The sequence below is a fragment of the Leucoraja erinacea genome, chromosome 6 (genome assembly GCF_028641065.1).
Source record: "Leucoraja erinacea ecotype New England chromosome 6, Leri_hhj_1, whole genome shotgun sequence".
In the NCBI taxonomy this organism is placed as follows: domain Eukaryota; kingdom Metazoa; phylum Chordata; class Chondrichthyes; order Rajiformes; family Rajidae; genus Leucoraja; species Leucoraja erinaceus.
Window position 1 is genome coordinate 86,428,210 of NC_073382.1, and position 21,401 is coordinate 86,449,610.

Sequence of the window (21,401 nt, forward strand, 5' to 3'; positions counted from 1 at the left end):
TGGCCCCTCCCTCAGCTACGGAGTTCTCCCTCCAACCCCCACCCGAAGCCACCCCGTCTCCAGCTGCAGGACTAGCCCAAGAACAGTCCTTTCCGCCCACATGTGCATATAAGCCCTCCAGAGGCCACACCCTTCAACCCACAACACCCATACTAGCCCTCCGAAAGCCCCCCCACTGGCCTCCACCTGAAGCCCTCCCCTTCCGCTGCTGCAGGATGCTCCCCCTCACCGAGCCCCGCCTGAAGCCCACCCTGCTGAGAGAGTACCAGCCCCACCCACACTCACCTGAGCAGGAGACTCCAGCGTACTCTCCGCGTGTGCAGTTATTCACCCCCCATGGGCTGGCAGGACACTGGTCGAGGGCACGCTCTGTCCCGTTACACTTCACCCCATCTAGCCAGATGTTCCCAGTGGCCTCTCCGTAGGAAGCAGCTGTTGTTACTGACCGGGCCGTCCCACAGTTCAACACCCTGCAGACCACATTCCCTGCATTGATATCCCAGCTCGTGCCGCAGACGGTGCTCCAGGTGGAGTTATGATAGACCTCCACTCTCCCGGAGCACATGTTGTTCCCATTCACCAGACGGACGGGCACCGGTCCTGCAACAGAGGGGGGATAAAGTTAAATCTGCAGCAGGATTGCATGTGATTTTCAGCAGGGTAGCCAGCAGGTCGCTGCTACCCTGCTGGCCAAAGCTTTCTTGTTCATTTATCTGTCCAGATGTCTTTTAAATGTTGCTTTTACTGCACCTGCCTCAATCACTTCCTCTGGCAGCTCTGTCCATGCACCCATTACCCTCTGTGTGTTACGTCTCAGGTTCCTATTAAATCTTTGCATTTTCACCTTCAACCTGTGCCCTCTATGTCGTCCCACTCTCATGCCCAGGGACATATATTGTGATTGACACCAAAAGCCAGAGTAACTCAGCGGGCAGACAGCATCTCTGGTGAGAAGGAACAGGTGATTTTTAAGGTCGAGACCTTTTTCAGTCGGAAGCCGGTTCACGTACCGAAACCATTTCCTGTTCTCTAGAGAGGCTGTCTGATCCGCTGAGTTACACAACTTTTTGTGTCCATCTTCGGTTTAAATCAACATCTGCAGTCCCTTCCCACATATATGTTGTGATGTCCACGTTATCTGTGCCCCTTGTGATTTTATGAACCTCTTTCAGATCCTGGTCCGTTCACTCCAGCTTATCTGGTCTTCCCACTCCCTCTGATCTGCATGAATTTCCCCCCCGGATGCACCAATTCTCTCTCATATCTCAGCTAATTGAGTTAATCGTCTGGCGTTAATTCCCCGAGTGTGTCAATAAGGGTGGGAGTCTGGGGAGTTGACGGAAATGTGTGGTGAGTGATCTGAGATCTGAGATTAGTATGAGTGAATGGGTGATGATCAGTGCGGAGTCTGTGGGCTGAAGGGCCAGTTTCCCTGCTCTATCCTCCTGTTTACCTTCTATTATTATTCTCTTATTCTATCCAGTGACTCCCTATAACTCAAACCTTTCACTCCTGGTAAAATCCTCCTGAATCTTTTCAATAGACAGAGTGCTCCCTCCAACCCCCACCTGAAGCCACCCCGTCTCCAGCTGCAGGACTAGCCAAAGAACAGTCCTTTCCGCCCACATGTGCATATAAGCCCTCCAGAGGCCACACCCTTCAACCCACAACACCCATACTAGCCCTCCGAAAGCCCCCCCACTGGCCTCCACCTGAAGCCCTCCCCTTCCGCTGCTGCAGGTGCTCCCCCTCACCGAGCCCCGCCTGAAGCCCACCCTGCTGAGAGAGTACCAGCCCCACCCACACTCACCTGAGCAGGAGACTCCAGCGTACTCTCCGCGTGTGCAGTTATTCACCCCCCATGGGCTGGCAGGACACTGGTCGAGGGCAGGCTCTGTCCCGTTACACTTCACCCCATCTAGCCAGATGTTCCCAGTGGCCTCTCCGTAGGAAGCAGCTGTTGTTACTGACCGGGCCGTCCCACAGTTCAACACCCTGCAGACCACATTCCCCGCATTGATATCCCAGCTCCTGCCGCAGACGGTGCTCCAGGTGGAGTTATGATAGACCTCCACTCTCCCAGAGCACATGTTGTTCCCATTCACCAGACGGACTGGCACCGGACCTGCAACAGAGGGGAAATTAGGTTAAAATTCGATTTAAGTTGTAAAAACTCACCGAAAATCTTCGTTAAATCATCCCTTTCTCGTCTTAAACCTGTGCCGACTTGTATTTAACATTTCCATCGCAACTCAAGTCAAGTCAAGTCAACCCTCGAGCACTGTGCAACAGCTGTCACCAATTTCCACAGACATTTTCATCCAGTCTCTGCAAATCTGTACTGTCTCTGCCAACTTCAAAGTCTCCACCCTTGTCCCTGTACCCAAAAAGACAAGGATTACTGGTCTTAATGTCAACAGGCCTGTCGCACGGACCTCTGTAGTAATGAATAACCTATAGAAGGACGTGCTGGTCAAGCTGAACAAAAACCCTGCTGGACCCTCTGCAGTTTGCATACTGGGCCAATAGATCAGTGGATGATGCAGTCAACCTCGGCCTGCACTTCATCTTCCAGCACCTAGTCCGCCAGGGAACCTATGCGAGGATTTTGTTTGTGGATTTTAGCTCTGCATTCACCACCATTGTACCAGAGCTACCACACTCCAAACTCTCCCAGTTGACTGTGCCTGAACCCCTCTGTCAGTGGATCACCAGCTTCCTGATAGGCAGGAAACAGCATGTGAGGCTGGGAAAGCGCATCTCGGACCCGCAGACACTCAGTATAGGAACACCGCAAGGCTGCGTACTCTCCCCTCTCCTCTTCTATATCTACACCAATGACTGCACATACACTGACTCCTCTGTCAAGCTTCTCAAGTTTGCAGTTGACACAATCCTGATTGCACTGATCCAGGATGGGGAGGAATTTGCCTACAGACTGGAAGTAACGCAGCTGGCAACCTGATGCCTTCGTAACCACCTTGCGCACAATGCTCTTAAGACAGTGGAATTGATAGTAGACTTTAGAAGAGCCCCCCCCCCCCCTCCCCCCATTCACCATCAACAACACCACAGTTACAACTGTGGAGTCCTTTAAGTTCCTTGGACCCATCATCTCCAAGCACCTTAAATGGGGGGCCACCATTGACTCCACAGTCAAAAAGGCGCAACAGAGGATGTACTTCCTGCAGCAGCTGAGGAAACACAATCTGCCACAGGCAATGATGGCCAATTCTATACGGCCATCGTAGCGTCCGTCCTCACCTTCTCCATCATTGTCTGGTTTGGCTCAGCCGCCCAGCACGACATCCAGAGTCTGCAACAAACCTTCCTTCCATTGACAAACTGTACACTGCAAGGGCCAGGAAGGGAGCGGGTAAGATCATGTCTGACCCCTCTCACCCTGGCCACAAACTCTTTGAATCACTTCCATCTGGAAGGCGACTCCGGACCGTCAAAGCCGCCACAGCCAGACATAAAAACAGCTTTTTTCCCCATGAGTAGTAGCTCTACTCAATAACCAAACATCTGTAGCCTCCTTTTGCTCAGGTATTTTATTTAATTCACATGTTTAAACTCTAGTGACATACTCTTAATGTTTTAATGTTTTATGTTTTATTCTTAATGGTTTACTGTATGTCATATTGTTACTTGCGAGCGGAGCACCAAGACAAATTCCTTGTATGTGTACATACTTGGCCAATAAACATTAATTTATTCATTCATTCACTCACCTGAGCAGGAGACTCCAGCGAACTCTCTGTGTGTGCAGTTATTCACCCCCCATGGGCTGGCAGCACACTGGTCAAGGGCAGGCTCTGTACCGTTACACTTCACCCCATCCAGCCAGATGTTCCCAGTAGCCTCTCCGTAGGAGACAGCTTTTGTTACTGACCAGGCCGTCCCACAGTTCAACACCTTGCAGACCACGTTCCCCGCATTGATATCCCAGCTCCTGCCACAGACATTGCCCCAGGTGGAGTTATGATAGACCTCCACTCTCCCGGAGCACATGTTGTTCCCATTCACCAGACGAACGGGCACCGGACCTGCAACAGAGGGGAAATTAGGTTAAAATTCGATTTAAGTAGTAAAAACTCACATTTGAAAATCTTCGTTAAATCATCCCTTTCTCATCTTAAACCTGTGCTGACTTGTATTTAATATTTCCATTGCAAGTCAAGTCAAGTCAAGCCAAGTCAAGTTTACTTGTCACATACACATACGAGATGTGCAGTGAAATGAAAAGTTGCAATGCTCGTGGACTTTGTGCAAAAAACAAACAAACGGAATGGAAGAGAATCACATATTATTTTACATATTAAATATTGTGGGCGGAAGGAAAGAGGGGAAAAAAACAGCAATTAAAAATATATATTTTTTTTTAAAACACAGTAGAATGGTACAATAAAGTTAGTCCCTGGTGAGGTAGGAGTTTACAGTCCTAAAGGCCTCTGGGAAGAAACTCCTCAACCTCTCCGTTCTCGCAGCGTGGCAACGGAGGCGTTTGCCTGACCGTAGCAGCTAGAACAGTCCATTGCAGGGGTGGAAGGGGTCTCCCATGATCTTATTGGCTCTGGAGTTGCACCTCCTGATGTATAGTTCCTGCAGAGGGGCGAGTGTAGTTCCCATAGCGCGTTCGGCCGAACCCACTACTCTCTGCAGAGCCTTCTTGTCCTGGACAGAGCAATTCCCAAACCAGATTGTGATATTTCCGGACAAGATGCTGAATTTCCTCAATTGCCTGAGGTGGTAAAGGCACTGCCTTGCCTTATTCTAAGGAATAAAGATCTGACTGCCCACCCTGTCTACGCTTCCCATTAATTTATAAACAATTATCAGGTTCAATGTTATCCAACTTTTCCTCGGAGTTTATACTACTTCCAGACAAGAGGATAAGGGGTTATTTTATGGACACGTATAAAACCTTGAGGAATTGATCGGGTGACTTCACATTATCTTTTCCCCAGTATAGTGAAATCAGGAATCTGGGAAGACAGGTTTAAGTTGAGAAGAGGAAGATTAAAAATTAACTTGAGGGGCAACTCTTTCAAGCAGAAAGAGATTGGTACATGGACTGAGCTACCAGAGAGTGTAGTTGCTGCAAGTACAATAACAACAATTAAAGCTGTGAACTTCTTGTGCTGCCACATTCAGGGAGCTGCAGATGTGTTTCCCAAGATCCCCGTGCACATCAGTTCTGTGAAGGGTACTAGCATTTATTGCTCATACCCAGACCAGACAATGTTTCCGCCTCTACCCCTGAGCTCTGTGCAACAGCTGGCACCAATTTCCACAGACATTTTTTTTATTTTTTTTTTAAATAATCTTTTTATTAGAGGCAGGTACATATCATATTAAAAACATTAAAAATAAGAAAGAGAAATAAAAAAAAGAAAAAGTATGATAAAGAAGAATGGAATAATTTACTAAAAATACAACATTGGAGATAAGTTCGTAAATTATAAAGTATAACTTTTCATCTAATCCTTAATTCGAGTTTCAGTCAGGTTCCTGTGCCGAACCAGTCTGCCCCTTCAAGTAGTCAATGAATGGAGACCATACTCTGATAAAAAGTTCTTGTTTGTCCATTAAGACAAGTCTGATTCTTTCCAAATGTAAGGTCTCTAACATTTCCACAATCCACATTTTATTTGTAGGGGTTATAGGACCTTTCCAAAATTTTAATATTAATTTTTTCCCAGTTATTATACTATAGTCGATAAAGTTTCTTTGGGTTGTTTTAAGTGTTAGGCTTTGTTCTGATATTCCTAGTTAGTTTTAAATCGGGATCCAATTGAGTGTTGACAACTATAGATATTATTTTTAAAATGTCCGCCCAGAAGTTTTTGATTTTTACACAATTTGCGAATGTGTGAGTTAGGTTAGCCTCTAAATGTTGACATTTATCACAGATAGGGGAGATATGTGGGAAGATTCTATTTAGTTTTGTTTTGGAGTAATGTAATCTATGTAGTACTTTAAATTGTATTAAAGAGTGTCTGGCATTTAATGAACATTGATGTATATGTTGTAAACTTTCATTCCAAATATCTTTCGTTATTGGTTGGCTTAGTTCATTTTCCCATGTTTGTCTATATAAACCCATCGGTGGTATCTCACTATCTAATAGGATATTATAAATATGAGATTAATTTATCTGTATTAGGATGTTTATTCAAACAATCATCAAGAATTTCTGGATCTCTAGTTCTAAGGTTTTGTGTATTTTATTTAACATGATCTCTAAGTTGTAAATATCTAAAAAAATCATTTGAGTGCAGTCCGTAAGTATTTTGTCATTCCTGAAATGAAAGAAAGATGCCTTTCTTATAAAGTTGTCCCATCCTTTTAATTCCATAATTTTTCCATGGTATGAAACCTTTATACAACATAGAAGGTTTAAATGAGGGGCTGTTCATAATGGGGAGATAGAGTGATAAATTATCCAATTTTAAGGTCTTTTTTAATTGTTTCCAAATTTGCATACCACTGCATATTATAGGATTTTCCCAGTAAGTTTTTTTATTCAATTTTGAGGTAACAAACAGAATCGAACCAATTTCAAAAGGTAAACAATCTTCCTTTTCCATCTTTAACCAATCTGGTTGTTGGTCCATTTCTTCCAGCCAAAAGTTCATATTTTTAATATTAACTGCCCAGAAATAAAACATAAAATTCGGTAAAGCTAAACCTCCATTTATCTTTGATTTGCATAAATGTTTTTTGCTTATTCTATGATTCTTATAATCCCAGATAAAATCAGTGACGATGGAGTCCACCTTTTAAAAAAATATATTTTGGGGATATATGATTGAAAGAGGTATAATAATTGCGGTAAAAAAATCATTTTTATGGCATTAATTCTACCCAACATTGAAATAGGGAGTGTTTTCCAATACTGAATATTCTTGTGTAGTGTATTCAATAAAGGGGGGAAATTTAATTTAAATAATGAGGCATATGTCTTAGTGACATAAATTCCTAGATATTTAAATTTTTCAATAACTATTTTAAACAGGTATTGGTGTATTATATGTGGATTGAGTTCCATTATTGGCATGATTTTGCTTTTAATCGAATTAATTCTGTATCCGGAAAACAACCCAAATTGAGTTATTAGATTTAATAAGTTTGGGATACCAATTTCTGGTTTTGTAATGTAAATTAATACATCATCTTCATATAAAGAAATGTAATTCACAGTGTCTTTAGTATTATACCTGTATATTTCTGGATGGGCCCCTAACACTTTCAGGAAGTCGCTCAATAGCGAGTGCAAATAATAATGGAGATAACGGGCATCCTTGTCTACAACCTCTAGATAAATTAAATTTAGTTGATAACATTTGATTTGTTAATATTCTAGCTGTTAGGTTAGTGTATACAATATTTACCCATGTACAGAACATGTACAGACCCATGTACAGAACAGAACCCAGTTTAAATTTTTCCATCACCGAAAATAAACAGGGCCATTCAACCTGATCAAATGCTTTCTCAGCATCTAGCGAAATGATTACTAGGTCTACGCTAGTGATTCTCTTTGAGTATATTATTATAAATAATCATCTCAAATTATAAGATGAGTAACGTTTCAGGATAAACCTGTTTGGTCAGGGTGTATTCATTTATTAATTACTGTATCTTTGTGCTAGGATTTTAGTTAATATTTTCTGATCGGTATTTAAGAGAGCAATTGCTCTATATGAGCCTGGGTCTTCAGGGTCCTTATCTGTTTTTGGTATAAGTGTTATTATAGAATCGTTTAAAGTTTCTGGCAGTTTCTGTTCAGTACATTTTCCAGTCTCAGCAAAGCTGTACTGTCCCTGCCTGCTTCAAAGTCTCCACTATTGTCCCTGTACCCAAAAAGACAAGGATTACTGGTCTGAATGACAACAGGCCAGCCCCACTGACCTCTGTAGTCATGAAGTTCCTAAAGAAAGACCTGTGCTGGCCCAGCTGAAAAAACCCTGCTGGACCTTCTGCAGTTTGCATACCGGACCAATAGATCAGTGGATGACGGTCAACTTCGGCCTGCACTTCATCTTCCAGCACTTGCATCGGCAGGGGACCTATGCAAGGATTTTGTTTGTGGATTTTAGCTCTGCATTTAACACCATTGTGCCAGAACTACTACACTCAAACCTCTCCCAGTTGGCTGTGCCTGAACCCCTCTGTCAGTGGATCACCAGCTTCCTGACAGGCAGGAAGCGGCATGTGAAGCTGGGAAAGCCCATCTCGGACTCGCAGACCCTCAGCATAGGAGCACCACATGGCTGCGTACTCACCCCTCTCCGCTTCTATATCTACACCAATGACTGCACCTCCACTGACTGCTCTGTCAAGCATCTCAAGTTTGCAGATGACACAACCCTGATTGGACTAATCCAGGATGGGGAGGAATCTGCCTACAGACAGGAAGTAACACAGCTGGCAACCTGATGCCTTCGTAACCACCTTGCGCACAATGCTCTTAAGACAGTGGAATTGATAGTAGACTTTAGAAGAGCTCCCCCTCCCCTCCCCCCATTCACCATCAACAACACCACAGTCACATCTGTGGAGTCCTTTAAGTTCCTTGGAACCATCATCTCCGAGCACCTTAAATGGGGGGCCACCATTGACTCCACAGTCAAAAAGGCCCAACAGAGGATGTACTTCCTGCGGCAGCCACAGGCAATGATGGTCCAATTCTATATGGCCATCTGGCCTCACCTTCTCCATCCAGAGGCTGCAACAAACCTTCCTTACATTAACGAACTGTACACTGCAAGGGCCAGAAAGCGAGCGGGTAAGATCATCTCTGACCCCTCTCACCCTGGCCACAAACTCTTTGAATCACATCTCTCTGGAAGGCGACTACAGACTGTCAACGCCGCCACAGCCAGACATAAAAACAGCTTTTTTTCCACGTGCAGTAACAAAAGCCCCATCTTGCAGGGACTGAGCCACACCCACACTTCCGGGTTTTATAATGGCGTGATTGACAGGAGTCTCCACAGTTTTTTTAAACACTAATAACACTTTTATTTTTAATTGATGGGAAGAATCCTCTGCTCCTGATGAGCGGAGGGAGACTGAATAAAATGGCCAAAATTCACAGCCGTAGGTGGTAGCAATTTATCTAAAATCAATATAAAGTGCAAACAGGAAGTTGTCCAGTAACCACCGCCAACAACCATTTGCATTGCAGCATTTGGAAGCAGTTACCACCGACAACCACCATTTGCAGTGCATCATTTCGAAGCAGTTACCACTGCCAACAACCATTTGGAGTGCAGCATTTCAAAGCAGTTACCACCGGCAACAACCATTTGCAGTGCAGCATTTCGAAGCAACCACATTTTCATTTTCAAACCGCATTAAGAGCACTCACATTTGAGTAGACATGTGTTCAGTGTTATTCACAGATCAGAGAGACGTGACCCTCTTGCTTCCGCCATCTTGCAGAGACTGAATGAGGAACAACACTTCTGGGTTTTATAGTCCCTTCCCCCTCCCACCAGCAGGGGCAGCAGAGAGAATGTTAACATTTTGAAAACATTAATAACTGTTTTATTTTTCATCGATGGGAAAAATCCTCATGTCCTACGCAGCGGAGGGGCACTTTGAGTAACGGCCAAAAATCACAGCCATAAGTGGCAGTTTTTCAAAAATCATGAAAAAGCAAAACAGGAAGTGGCCATGGGTGGCGATGGAAGTCAATTCAACAGCAACATTTAAGATGCATTTGGACACTCAAGTGCAGGCAGGGTTGGAGGGACAGGGGGGTCACGAGCAGCCAGATGTATCATGGATTGCAGAACCATCCCAGTGTTGCATTTTCTCGACATCTTTCTTTACTACAGTAGCCCCATGTGCATCAGTGCTCCCAAGGGTCTTGACATTTACTGTACTCTTCCCTCTTCCATGTGGTCCCACACTTGTCCAGATTAAACTCCATCAGCCATTTCTCTGCCCGTATTTTCAACGCATCATTCGTTTATTTTAGGGATACAGCGCGGAAACAACCCTACCACCCACCGAGTCTGCGCCAACCAACGGTCATCCTGTACACAAGCACCATCTTACACACTAGGGAGAATGTACAATTTTTACTGAAGCCAATTAACTTACAATACGTTTTTGGAATGTGGGAGGAGATCGGGAAAACGTGCAAACTCCATATAGACAGCACCCGTAGTCGGGATCAAATCCGGGTATTTGGCGCTCTAAGGCAGCAACCACTGCACCACTGTGCCCCCACTGAATCCATGTCCTGCTCACAACCTTCCTCATATTTCCACAATTTTCTTGTTCTCTGGAAAGCAATTCCTGGACAAGCCCTCAATAACCAAACGAATACCTGTTCCAGGTTAAAATTGCTGACCACACACAATGCCCACACCCTGAGCGCTATCTACACTCACCTGAGCAGGAGACTCCAGCGTATTCTCCGTGTGTACAGTTATTCACCCCCCAAGGGCTGGCAGGACACTGGTCGAGGGCAGGCTCTGTCCCGTTACACGTCACCCCATCCAGCCAGATGTTCCCAGTGGCCTCTCCGTAGGAGACAGCTGTTGTTACTGACCGTGCTGTCCCACAGTTCAACACCCTGCAGACCACGTTCCCCGCATTGATATCCCAGCTCCTGCCGCAGACGGTGCCCCAGGTGGAGTTATGATAGATCTCCACTCTTCCGGAGCACATGTTGTTCCCATTCACCAGACGGAGGGGGACAGAGGCTGGAACAGAAACAGGGTCAACAAAGTAATTCAGCAAAGCTTCACTCAGCAATAACTGCAAGGATTTAGAATCACAATGTTACACATCATAGACACAGATACTTTGATGCTCCATGTCCATGGTGACCATCAAGTAGAAATTCCTGAGAGCATGTTTAGATGGGCAGCTTGGTTGGCATGAACAACAAATTTGCTGTCAATGTCAGCAAGACCAAGGAACTGATTGTTGACTTCGGAAGAGAAGGAATGCGGATCCATAAACCTGTCTTCATGGACAGAACAATTCCAGGGTGTGCATATCTCTGAAGATCTGTCCTGGAACCAGCACATTAATGCTATCATAAGCAAAGCCTATCAATGCCTCTACTTCCTCAAGAGATTGATGAGATTTGGTATTTCAGCAGATTCTCTCTTCAACCGCTACATGTGTACGGTCGAGACCATATTGATTTGTTGTATCATGGCCTGATTCGGCAACTCTAGTGCCCAGGAACAAAGAAGTTGCAAAATAGGATGAACACTGCCCAGCCCATCACATAGAAACCTAGAAATTAGGTGCAGGAGTAGGCCATTCGGCCCTTCGAGCCTGCACCGCCATTCAATATGATCATGGCTGATCATCCAACTCAGTATCCCGTACCTGCCTTCTCTCCATACCCTCTGATCCCCTTAGCCACAAGGGCCACATACAAGAGGATACATTTAAATGCCGTTTCCGCAGCCATACATTACAAACACATAGACCCAAGACACAACATAATTTACATAAACATCCATCACATCGCTGTGATGGAAGGCCAAATAAACTTATCTCTCCACTGCACTCTCCCCCCCCCCCGATGTCAGAGTCAAAGTCAAAGCCCCTGGCTGCGATGGCGATTGTCCCGCGGCCATTAAAGCCACGCCGGGTGGTGCGAGGTCGCACACCGGGTCTTGGTGTTAGAGCCCCCGGCGTGCGCTCGCAGAGTCCCGCGGCCATTCCAAGCCGCGCGGGGCAGTGATGTAGGCCCCGCTCCAGGAGCTCTTCAACCCCGCAACTCGGGCGGGGGAAGTCGCCGTTGCGAGAGCCCTGAAAAGCGGTCTCCCTCCAGGGACCCGCGGGCTCCCGGGGCCGCCGTCCACAGTCCTGCCGTTGAAGCCTCCGACTCTCCGGTCGGGCCGCAGCAGCAGCAGCAGCAGCAGCAGCGCTCCTCCACCGCTCCACCCGCTCCGGACTCGGCCAGCCCCGCGACGGTGACAGTGAGTCGTAGCACCAGAGTCCCCGGTCTCTTCCTGTTGGAGGCCGCTCCTCGTTGCGGCCCCAACGACAACGGAAACCCGACGAGAAAAGGTCGGGTCTCCCGTGCAGGGAGAGATTTAAAAAGTTTCCCCCCCCCCCATCCCCCCCCCCCCCCCCCCACACACACACCCCAACAAAAAATAACAAAAACTACATAAAAACACAGACAGAAAATAATAAAACGCGGACAGACTGCAGAGGCCGCTGCTGACCAGAGTCGCGCCGCCCACTGGACTTCCCTCTTAAATATAGCCAATGAACTGGCCTTGACTACCCTCTGTGGCAGAGAGTTCCAGAGTTCCAGAGATTCAAGAGAGAGTCAAGAGTCAATTTAATTGTCATTTGGACCCCTGGAGGTCCAAACGAAATGCCGTTTCTGCAGCCATACATTACACACAAATAGACCCCAGACACAACATAATTACATTTAACATAAACATCCATCACATAGCTGTGATGGAAGGCCAAATAAACTTCTCTCTCCACTGCACTCTACCCCCCCCCCCCCCGATGTCAGAGTCAAAGTCATAGCCCCCGGCTGGCGATGGCGATTGTCCCGCGGCCATTAAAGCCACGCCGGGTGGTGCGAGGTCGCACACCGGGTCTTGATGTTGGAGCCCCCGGTGTGCGCTCGCAGAGTCCGCGGCCATTCCAGCCGCGCGGGGCAGTGGTGTCAGGCCCCGCTCCAGGAGCTCTTCGACCCCGCAACTCGGGCGGGAGAAGTCGCCGCCGCAGAAGCCCCGAAAAGCGGTCTCCCCCCAGGGAGCCGTGGGCTCCCGGCCCCGTCGTCCACAGACCTGTAGAGAGCCTCCGACTCTCCGGCAGCAGCAGCAGCATCAGCAGCAGCAGCAGCAACAGCACCAGCAGCAGCAGCCCTCCTCCACCGCTCCGGACTCGGCCAGCTCCGCGACGGCAACGTTGAGTCGACACCTGAGTCCCCGGTCTCTTCCTGTTGGAGGCCGCTCCTCGTTGCGGCCTCAACGACGACTGAGACCCGACGAGAAAAGGTCGGGTCTCCAGTGCAGGGAGAGATTCAAAAAGTTTCCCCCCCCCTCCCACCCCCCCCCCCCCCCCCCCCACACACACACCCCCCAACATAAAATAACAAACACTACATAAAAACACAGACAAAAATAATAAAAAACGCGGACAGGCTGCAGAGGCCGCTGCTGGCCAGAGCCGCGCCGCCTACCGGAATCACCACTCCCTGTGTGAATGAACTCCGCCCATCTAACTCCCTCTTAAATATAGCCAATGAACTGGCCTCGACTACCCTCTGTGGCATAGAGTTCCAGAGATTCACCACTCTCCGTGTGAAAAAAGTTCTTCTCATCTCGGTTTTAAAGGATTTCCCCCTTATTCTTAAGCTGTGACCCCTTGTCCTGGACTTTCCCAACATCGGGAGCCATCTTCCTGCATCTAGCCAGTCCAACCCCTTAAGAATTTTGTAAGTTTCTATAAGATCCCCTCTCAATCTCCTAAATTCTAGAGATTATAAACCAAGTCTATCCAGTCTTTCTTCATAAGACAGTCCTGACATCCCTGGAATCAGTCTGGTGAACCTTCTCTGCACTCCCTCTATGGCAATAATGTCCTTCCTCAGATTTGGAGACCAAAACTGTATGCAATACTCCAGGTGTGGTCTCACCAAGACCCTGTACAACTGCAGTAGAACCTCCCTGCCCCTATACTCAAATCCTTTTGCTATGAAAGCTAACATACCATTCGCTTTCTTCACTGCCTGCTGCACCTGCATGCCTACTTTCAATGACTGGTGTACCATGACACCCAGGTCTCGCTGCATCTCCCCTTTTCCTAGTCGGCCACCATTTAGATAATAGTCTGCTTTCCTGTTTTTTGCCACCAAAATGGATAACTTCACATTTATCCACATTATACTGCATCTGCCAAACATTTGCCCACTCACCCAGCCTATCCAAGTCACTTTGCAGTCTCCTAGCATCCTCCTGACAGCTAACACTGTCCCCCAGCTTAGTGTCATCCGCAAACTTGGAGATATTGCCTTCAATTCCCTCATCCAGATCATTGTGGGACCTTGTCGAAAGCCTTCTGGAAGTCCAGATACGCCACATCCACTGGTTCTCCCCTATCCACGCTACTAGTTACATCCTCGAAAAATTCTATAAGATTCGTCAGACTTGATTTGCCTTTCGTAAATCCATGCTGACTTTGTCCAATGATTTCACCACTTTCCAAATGTGCTGCTATCCCATCTTTAATAACTGACTCTAGCAGTTTCCCCACTACCGATGTTAGACTAACTGGTCTGTAATTCCCCGTTTTTTTCTCTCCCTCCCTTCTTAAAAAGTGGGGTTACGTTTACTACCCGCCAATCCTCAGGAACTACTCCAGAATCTACGAGTTTTGAAAGATTATTATTAATGCATCCACTATTTCTGGAGCTACTTCCTTAAGTACTCTGGGATGCAGCCTATCTGGCCCTGGGGATTTATCGGCCTTTAATCCATTCAATTTACGCAACACCACTTTCCGGCTAACCTGGATTTCACTCAATTCCTCCAACTCCATTGTCCCCTGCTATTTCCGGTAGATTATTTATGTCTTCCTTAGTGAAGACGGAACCAAAGTAATTATTCAATTGGTCCGCCATATCCTTGTTCCCCATGATCAATTCACCTGTTTCTGACTGCAAGGGACCTACATTTGTTTTAACTAATCTCTTTCTTTTTACATATCTATAAAAACTTTTGCAGTCAGTTTTTATGTTCCCTGCCAGTTTTCTTTCATAATCTATTTTTCCTTTCCTAATTAAGCCCTTTGTCCTCCTCTGGTGGTCTCTGAATTTCTCCCAGTCCTCCGGTATGCTGCTTTTTCTGGCTAATTTGTACGCATCATCCTTTGCTTTGATACTATCCCTGATTTCCCTTGTTATCCACGGATGTACTACCTTCCCTGATTTATTCTTTTGCCAAACTGGGATGAACAATTTTTGTAGTTCATCCATGCAGTCTTTAAATGTCTTCCATTGCATATCCACCATCAACCCTTTTAGAATTAATTGCCAGTCAATCTTGGCCAATTCACGTCTCATACCCTCAAAGTTACCTTTCTTGAAGTTCAGAACCATTGTTTCTGAATTAACAATGTCACTCTCCATCCTAATGAAGAACTCAACCATATCACAAATACTGACCTCCCCACCATCGAAGGGATCCACAAGAGTCACTGCCTCAAACACGCAGCCAGCATCATCAGAGACCCACGCCACCCTGGCCACGCTAAATTGCACCGCTGCCATCAGGTAGACATTACAGGAGCCTCAAAACCGTGACCTCCAGCCTGAAGGAAATGTTTCTTCCTTTCGCCCATCGGACTATTATACACTACAACATCCAAATAAGATCCAACGTATATAGCCTCGGGACAGTATTTTTTACCTTATACTACCAATGTCGATTTATTTATTTATTTTTCTGTTTGTTTTTTCTATATATACTGGAGAGAGAGAGAGAGAGAGAGAGAGAGAGAGAGAGAGAGAGAGAGAGAGAGAGAGAGAGAGAGAGAGAGAGAGAGAGAGAGAGAGAGAGAGAGAGAGAGAGAGAGAGAGAGAGAGAGAGAGAGAGAGAGAGAGAGAGAGAGAGAGAGAGCAGGAAATTGACATTAAAGGAGAGCAGAGTGAAGGGATTAGTGTAGGTTGGAAACTGTGGAGACAGTAGAGCAGTGAGATTGGGATCAATACAAGGCTGGGGAGAGAGAGCGGGCAATGGGGTTAGTTTGTGGATTAAGCAGAGCTGTGGGAAGAGAGTGCGCAATGGATTGCGTGTGATACAGGGCTGTGGGAAGAGTGGAGTGGGGCAGTGGAACTAATTTGGGGATTGACACAAGGCTCATGGGAGAGCATGGCACAGTGGGAATTCTTCAGGATTGATACATGGCTGTGCGGATAGTACAGTATAATGGGATGATTTGGGTGCGATACAGGACTGTGAAGAGAGAGTAGGCGGTGGGATTAGTTTGAGGATCAATACAGGGCTGTGGCAAGAGAGTGTGGAATGGGATTACTTTAGGGACAGAGTGGGCCGTGGGATTCATGTGAAATTGATACAGGGCTGTGAAGAGAGCAGAGCAGTGGGTTAAGTTTGTGGCTTGAATCAAGACTGGGGAGAGAGCAGGGCTGCGGGATTAGTGTGTGAATGATACAGAGCTGCGGGGCGGGGGGAGCTGTGGGATTAGTTTGGGATTGATACTAACTTTTGATGAGAGAGAAAGGCATCGGGACTAGGATTGATACAGAGTTTAGTTTAGTTATTTTTTAGTTTAGAGATACAACTCGGAAGCAGGCCCATCAGCCCACTGACACCATGCTGACTAGCGATCCCCGCAAACTAACGCTACTGTACATACACAGGCGATACAATTTTACACAAAGCCAATTGGTCTACAAACCTGTATGTCTGGCATGTGGGTGGAAACCGGAGCACCAGGAAAAAGTCCACGCAGATTATAAAGTCATAAGTGATAGGAGCAGAATTAGGCCAGTTGCCCCATCAAGTCTACTCCGCCATTCAACCATGGCTGATCTATCTCTCCATTCTAATCCCATTCTCCTGCCTTCTCCCTATAACCCCTGATACCCATACTAATCAAGAATCTATCTATCTCTGCCTTAAAAATATCAATTGACGACCTCCACAGCCTTCTGTGGCAAAGAATTCCACATTCACCACCCTATAAAGAAATTGCCCTTCATTTCCTTCCTAAAGGAACGTCCTTTAATTCTGAGGTGCAGACCACTAGTCCTACAATGCCCCTCTAGTGGAAACATGTGCATTTATGTAAACAACTCATGGTGTACGGACGCTGTTATGACTGGTAGTCACTGCTCTGCTGACCTGGAATACCTGATGATAAAGTGCAGGCCCTTCTATCTGCCTAGATAATTCACATTGACTGTTATCACTGCAGTCAGGGCCGGCCTTAGGGGGTGCGGGGCCCAATTGGGAACAATTTTGGTGAACCCCAGATTCCCAGCCAAGGTCTGTCAGCCCAGTTATTTAGTATATATTATGAAATTGTACACTGGGTGCTATGGATTATACACTGTGTGAATGTCTCCTGCTCCCTCCCGTTTGACTGTCAGTAGCTCCGCTGGCTTCCAACATTTACCGTAGCTGCTAATTATATGATTGGACACAATGCCCTTGGAGACAGCAGCTGATTGGATGGGAGGAGACCTATTTGTTGATTGGACGGGAATTTTAAGGCAAGCTGGTTGGTGATTGGATGCAACCCCCTTAGAGACAGCGTTTGATTGGCCGACAAATAAAATTGCCAAATAGGAAAACAAAAATCGCTGGTCGGTGCAAACTCAGTGGACTATCTGATTGTGTCGCCAAACTAATCTGGTTGTATCAACCAGACTATCTGGTTGTATCTCCAAACTAAACAGTATAACATGCAGGTACATTCATTTAAAATTAAATTCAGTGATTATTTCACATGATTTCTCACTGTGTAAAGCTCAATATCTGACCAATTTCTGTTTAACACGTTTGGTCTGCTGTGAGCATTTTTCTCCCAAAACAGTTCATATCTAGCAAACCGATCAACGAACCAGAAGCTGGACGCAGTCATAGAAACATAGAAACATAGAAAACAGGTGCAGAAGTAGGCCATTCGGCTCTTCGAGCCTGCACCGCCATTCAATATGATCATGGCTGATCATCCATCTCAGTATCCCATCCCTGTCTTCTCTCCATACCCCCGGATCCCTTTAGCCACAAGGCCACATCTAACTCCCTCTTAAATATAGCCAATGAACTGGCCTCAACTGCATTCTGTGGCAGAGAATTCCAGAGATTCACCACTCTCTGTGTAAAAAAACGTGTTTCTCATCTCGGTCCCCTTTATCCTTAAACTGTGACCCCTTGTTCTGGACTTCCCCAACATCGGGAACAATCTTCCTGCATCTAGCCTGTCCAACCCCTTAAGAATGTAGTAAGTTTCTACAACATCCCCCCTCAATCTTCTAAATTATAGCGAGTACAAGCCGAGTTTATCCAGTCTTTCTTCATATGAAAGTCCTGACATCCCAGGAATCAGTCTGGTGAACCTTCTCTGTACTCCCTCTATGGCAAGAATGTCCTTCCTCAGATTAGGAGACCAAAACTGTATGCAATACTCCAGGTGTGGTCTCACCAAGACCCTGTACAACTGCAGTACAACCTCCCTGCTCCTGTACTCAAATTTTGCTATGAATGCTAACATACCATTTGCTTTCTTCACTACCTGCTGCACCTGCGTGCCTACTTTCAATGACTGGTGAACCACGACACCCAGGTCTCGTTGCATCTCCCCTTTTCCTAATCGGCCACAATTCAGATAATAGTCTACTTCCCTGTTTTTGCCACCAAAGTGGATAACCTCACATTTATCCACATTATACTGCATCTGTCATGCATTTGCCCACTCACCCAGCCCATCCAAGTCACCTTGTAGCCTCCTAGTTTAGGGCAGTTTAAACGGTTTAGAGATGTTTCGAGGGCTTCAGTTGGGTTCAGGTGTGTTTAGAGGGGCTAGAAGAGGTATTCAGAGGGTCCCAGAGGGATTTAGAGATGTTATGAGCCCCCCGTGAGAAATTGTATTCCTCTGAAATTGAAGATAGATTGCACACAAGGAAGAAGCCCCTTCTCGCGGTCCAGGGCCCTCACTCATGATGGCGAATTTAAAGAAATGCACAACGTGTCATCGATCTACATTCCTCAGTAAATGTAATTGTGTTTTAAACAAGTATTAATGACGCCGCGTAAATTTTATTCAAAGGAACACGGCGCCATTAATACTTGTTCAAAACACAATGACATTTACTGAGGAATGCGGATGGATGCATTGATCACATTGCATAACAACGTGTTAAGTACTTGCTAACGTGCCAACAGTATTTGTTAACAAACCGTTTGTGTCTGATGGCTGTGCAGTGGTTGTTATACACAAAGATCCTATAGTGGGGCTCTGCTAGAAGATCTTTGGTTATACATGTTCGTTTAAAAAAAAAAAATCCGGATGGCGAATTTAAAAAAAAAACTTTATTTAACAAAGAGAATTCGTATTTCCGTACGAAATACAGAACATTAGTGCGGGGCCCCCCTTAGGCGCGGGGCCCAATTGGGAGCAATCGCTCAACCCGACTTAAGGCCGGCCCTGACTGCAGTCTATGTACCCCCGGACGCTAATGCCAGGCTAGCAATGAAAGAGCTGTTAGCTGCTATCAGTAAACAACTAACTGCACACCCAGAGGGGGCTTTTATTGTTGCGGGTGATTTCAATCACTCCAACATTAAAACTGTACTGCCCAGGTTCAATCAACATGTCTCCTGTCCAACCAGAGGAGACAATATTCTGGATTTATTGTACACTAACATTACTGAAGCCTACAAAGCCCTCCCATTCCCCCACCTGGGACAGTCTGACCACCTCTCTCTGTTCCTGCTCCCCAAATACACACCTCTCATCAGACGTGTGAAACCAACCGTGAGGACAGTGAAGGTTTGGCCTGAAGGGGCTGTCTCTATACTACAGGAGCAGTTTCAGCAAACAGACTGTAGTCTGTTTGCCACTCAGGCCACCTTTGACTCTCAAGTGGACATTAATACATCCACCTCATCTGTTCTGGACTACATAAAATCCTGCTCCGACAACGTCACAACCCACAAACAAATAAAGACCTTCCCTAATCAGAAGCCGTGGCTGAGCAGAGAAGCCAGACTCTTGCTGAAGGCTCACGATGCCGCTTTTAGATCTGGCGATGCTGAGTGATACAGCTCATCCAGGGTCAACCTGAAAAAGGGAATCAGGAGCGCAAAACTCAAATACAAACGGCAGATCGAGGAGCATTTTCAAAACAACTCCGACAACAGACGCATGTGGCAAGGCATCAAGTCCATTACCAACTACAATAACGTTAATACCTTCCCCCCAGTCAACGCCTCCCTTCCTGACGAGCTAAACTATTTCTATGCTCGTTTTGATCAGGACAATAAAACACCAGCCATCAAAGCTGCCCCACCCCCGAATGAACAACCCCTCAGTCTCTCCACCTCTGCTGTACAAGGTGCACTGAGCAAAGTGAATGAGCACAAAGCTGCCGGCCCCGATGGCATCCCCGGGCGTGTGCTCAAGGCATGTGCCAGCACAACCTTCGACAGATATGGGGTCCAAAATTGCTCACAATACTCCAGATGCAGTCTGAACAGCGCCTGATAAAGACTCAGCATTACATTTCAGTTTTTGTATTCTAGCCCTCTTGAAATACATTCTAGCACACAGGGAGAACGTACAAACTCCACACAGACAGCACCCATAGTCAGGATCGAACCCATGTCTCTGGCGCTGTAAGGTAGCAACTTTACCGTTGCTGCACTGCTTTTCCAAACCTTGTGAGCTTGGGGCGGGAGTTACCGATTAGAAAGGAAAGTTACAGATATAGGAACAAGGATCTTTACCACTGTTGTGGGGAGAGAGCAGGATAATGGGATTAATTTGGGGACTGATTCAGGGTGCGAGGAGAGAGCGGAGCAAAGGGATGTTTGGGGAATGACAGAGAGATGTGGGGAAAATGTGGGGCAGTGGGACTGGGAGTGATGCAGTGTTTTATAGAGAGAGCAGGACAGTGGGATTAATGTAGGGAATAATACAGGGCTGCAGGGATATATTAGAGGCAGTGGGATTAGTGTGGAATTGATACAGGGCTGTGTCAGTGAGCGGGGCAGGGGGATTAGTTTGGTGATGGGGAGAGAGAGGGAGAGAGGGAGGAGGAGGGAGAGACAGAGAGAGGGAGAGAGTGAGGGAGGCAGGGAGAGAGGGAGAGAGGGAAGTATTGGAGCAGGATCACTGATCCCCTCCACTGCCCAGCGTGTAGCTGAGTTTGTCAGGACGAACTGAGGAAGGGTACGAGGGTGACTTACGGTTCCCAGTGACACAGGCATAGAGCAGCAGAAGGGTGAAGCAGCCCACCAGATCACGGGGCTGCTGTACCGCCATGTCCATCGCTGCCTCCTCAGCACACTGGCTCACCCCCGGGGACTGAGGCATCTTTTAACTCCCACAACCTGGACATTTGCATGGGAGTGACGGAGGTGGAGCACAGTCTGAAGCACAACACTAACTCCCTGTTCAAATGGCAGTGGGCAGACCTATTGGTTGTTGTAAATCAGGGATCACTCCATCCCCAAAACCAGTGTCCGGGAGCGGGAACCCCCTTCTCTTTCTCTCCCTAAACCAGGGGTCAATGGGCAGTGAGGGAGAACAGGACACTGGCTCAATCCCCTTCGGTCTCTCTTACCTTAGGGTCACTGGGCAGTGAATGGGAACATATGCCCTTGCTAATTCACTCACACTCTCTCACACACTATCTC

General features: G+C 46.6%; 2 protein-coding genes across 2 annotated transcripts in view; both read right to left on the reverse strand.

Annotated features, from left to right (window-relative positions):
• Window positions 1-1,651, reverse strand: part of LOC129698396 (deleted in malignant brain tumors 1 protein-like) — a 57,981-nt gene extending 56,330 nt beyond the window's left edge. The window contains exon 1 of the mRNA XM_055637527.1: window positions 286-1,651. Coding sequence (XP_055493502.1) covers window positions 286-565 — 280 coding nt within the window. The 5' untranslated portion in view covers window positions 566-1,651. The remainder of the gene's footprint in view (window positions 1-285) is intronic.
• LOC129698454 (soluble scavenger receptor cysteine-rich domain-containing protein SSC5D-like) lies at window positions 577-21,078 on the reverse strand. Its single transcript, XM_055637600.1, has 5 exons — window positions 20,952-21,078; window positions 10,413-10,727; window positions 3,735-4,049; window positions 1,755-2,125; window positions 577-600 (listed from the first exon to the last, which is right to left on the reverse strand). The coding sequence occupies exons 1-5, from the start codon at window positions 21,076-21,078 to the stop codon at window positions 577-579; spliced, it is 1,152 nt and encodes a 383-aa protein (XP_055493575.1).
• Window positions 21,079-21,401: the final 323 nt, after the last annotated feature.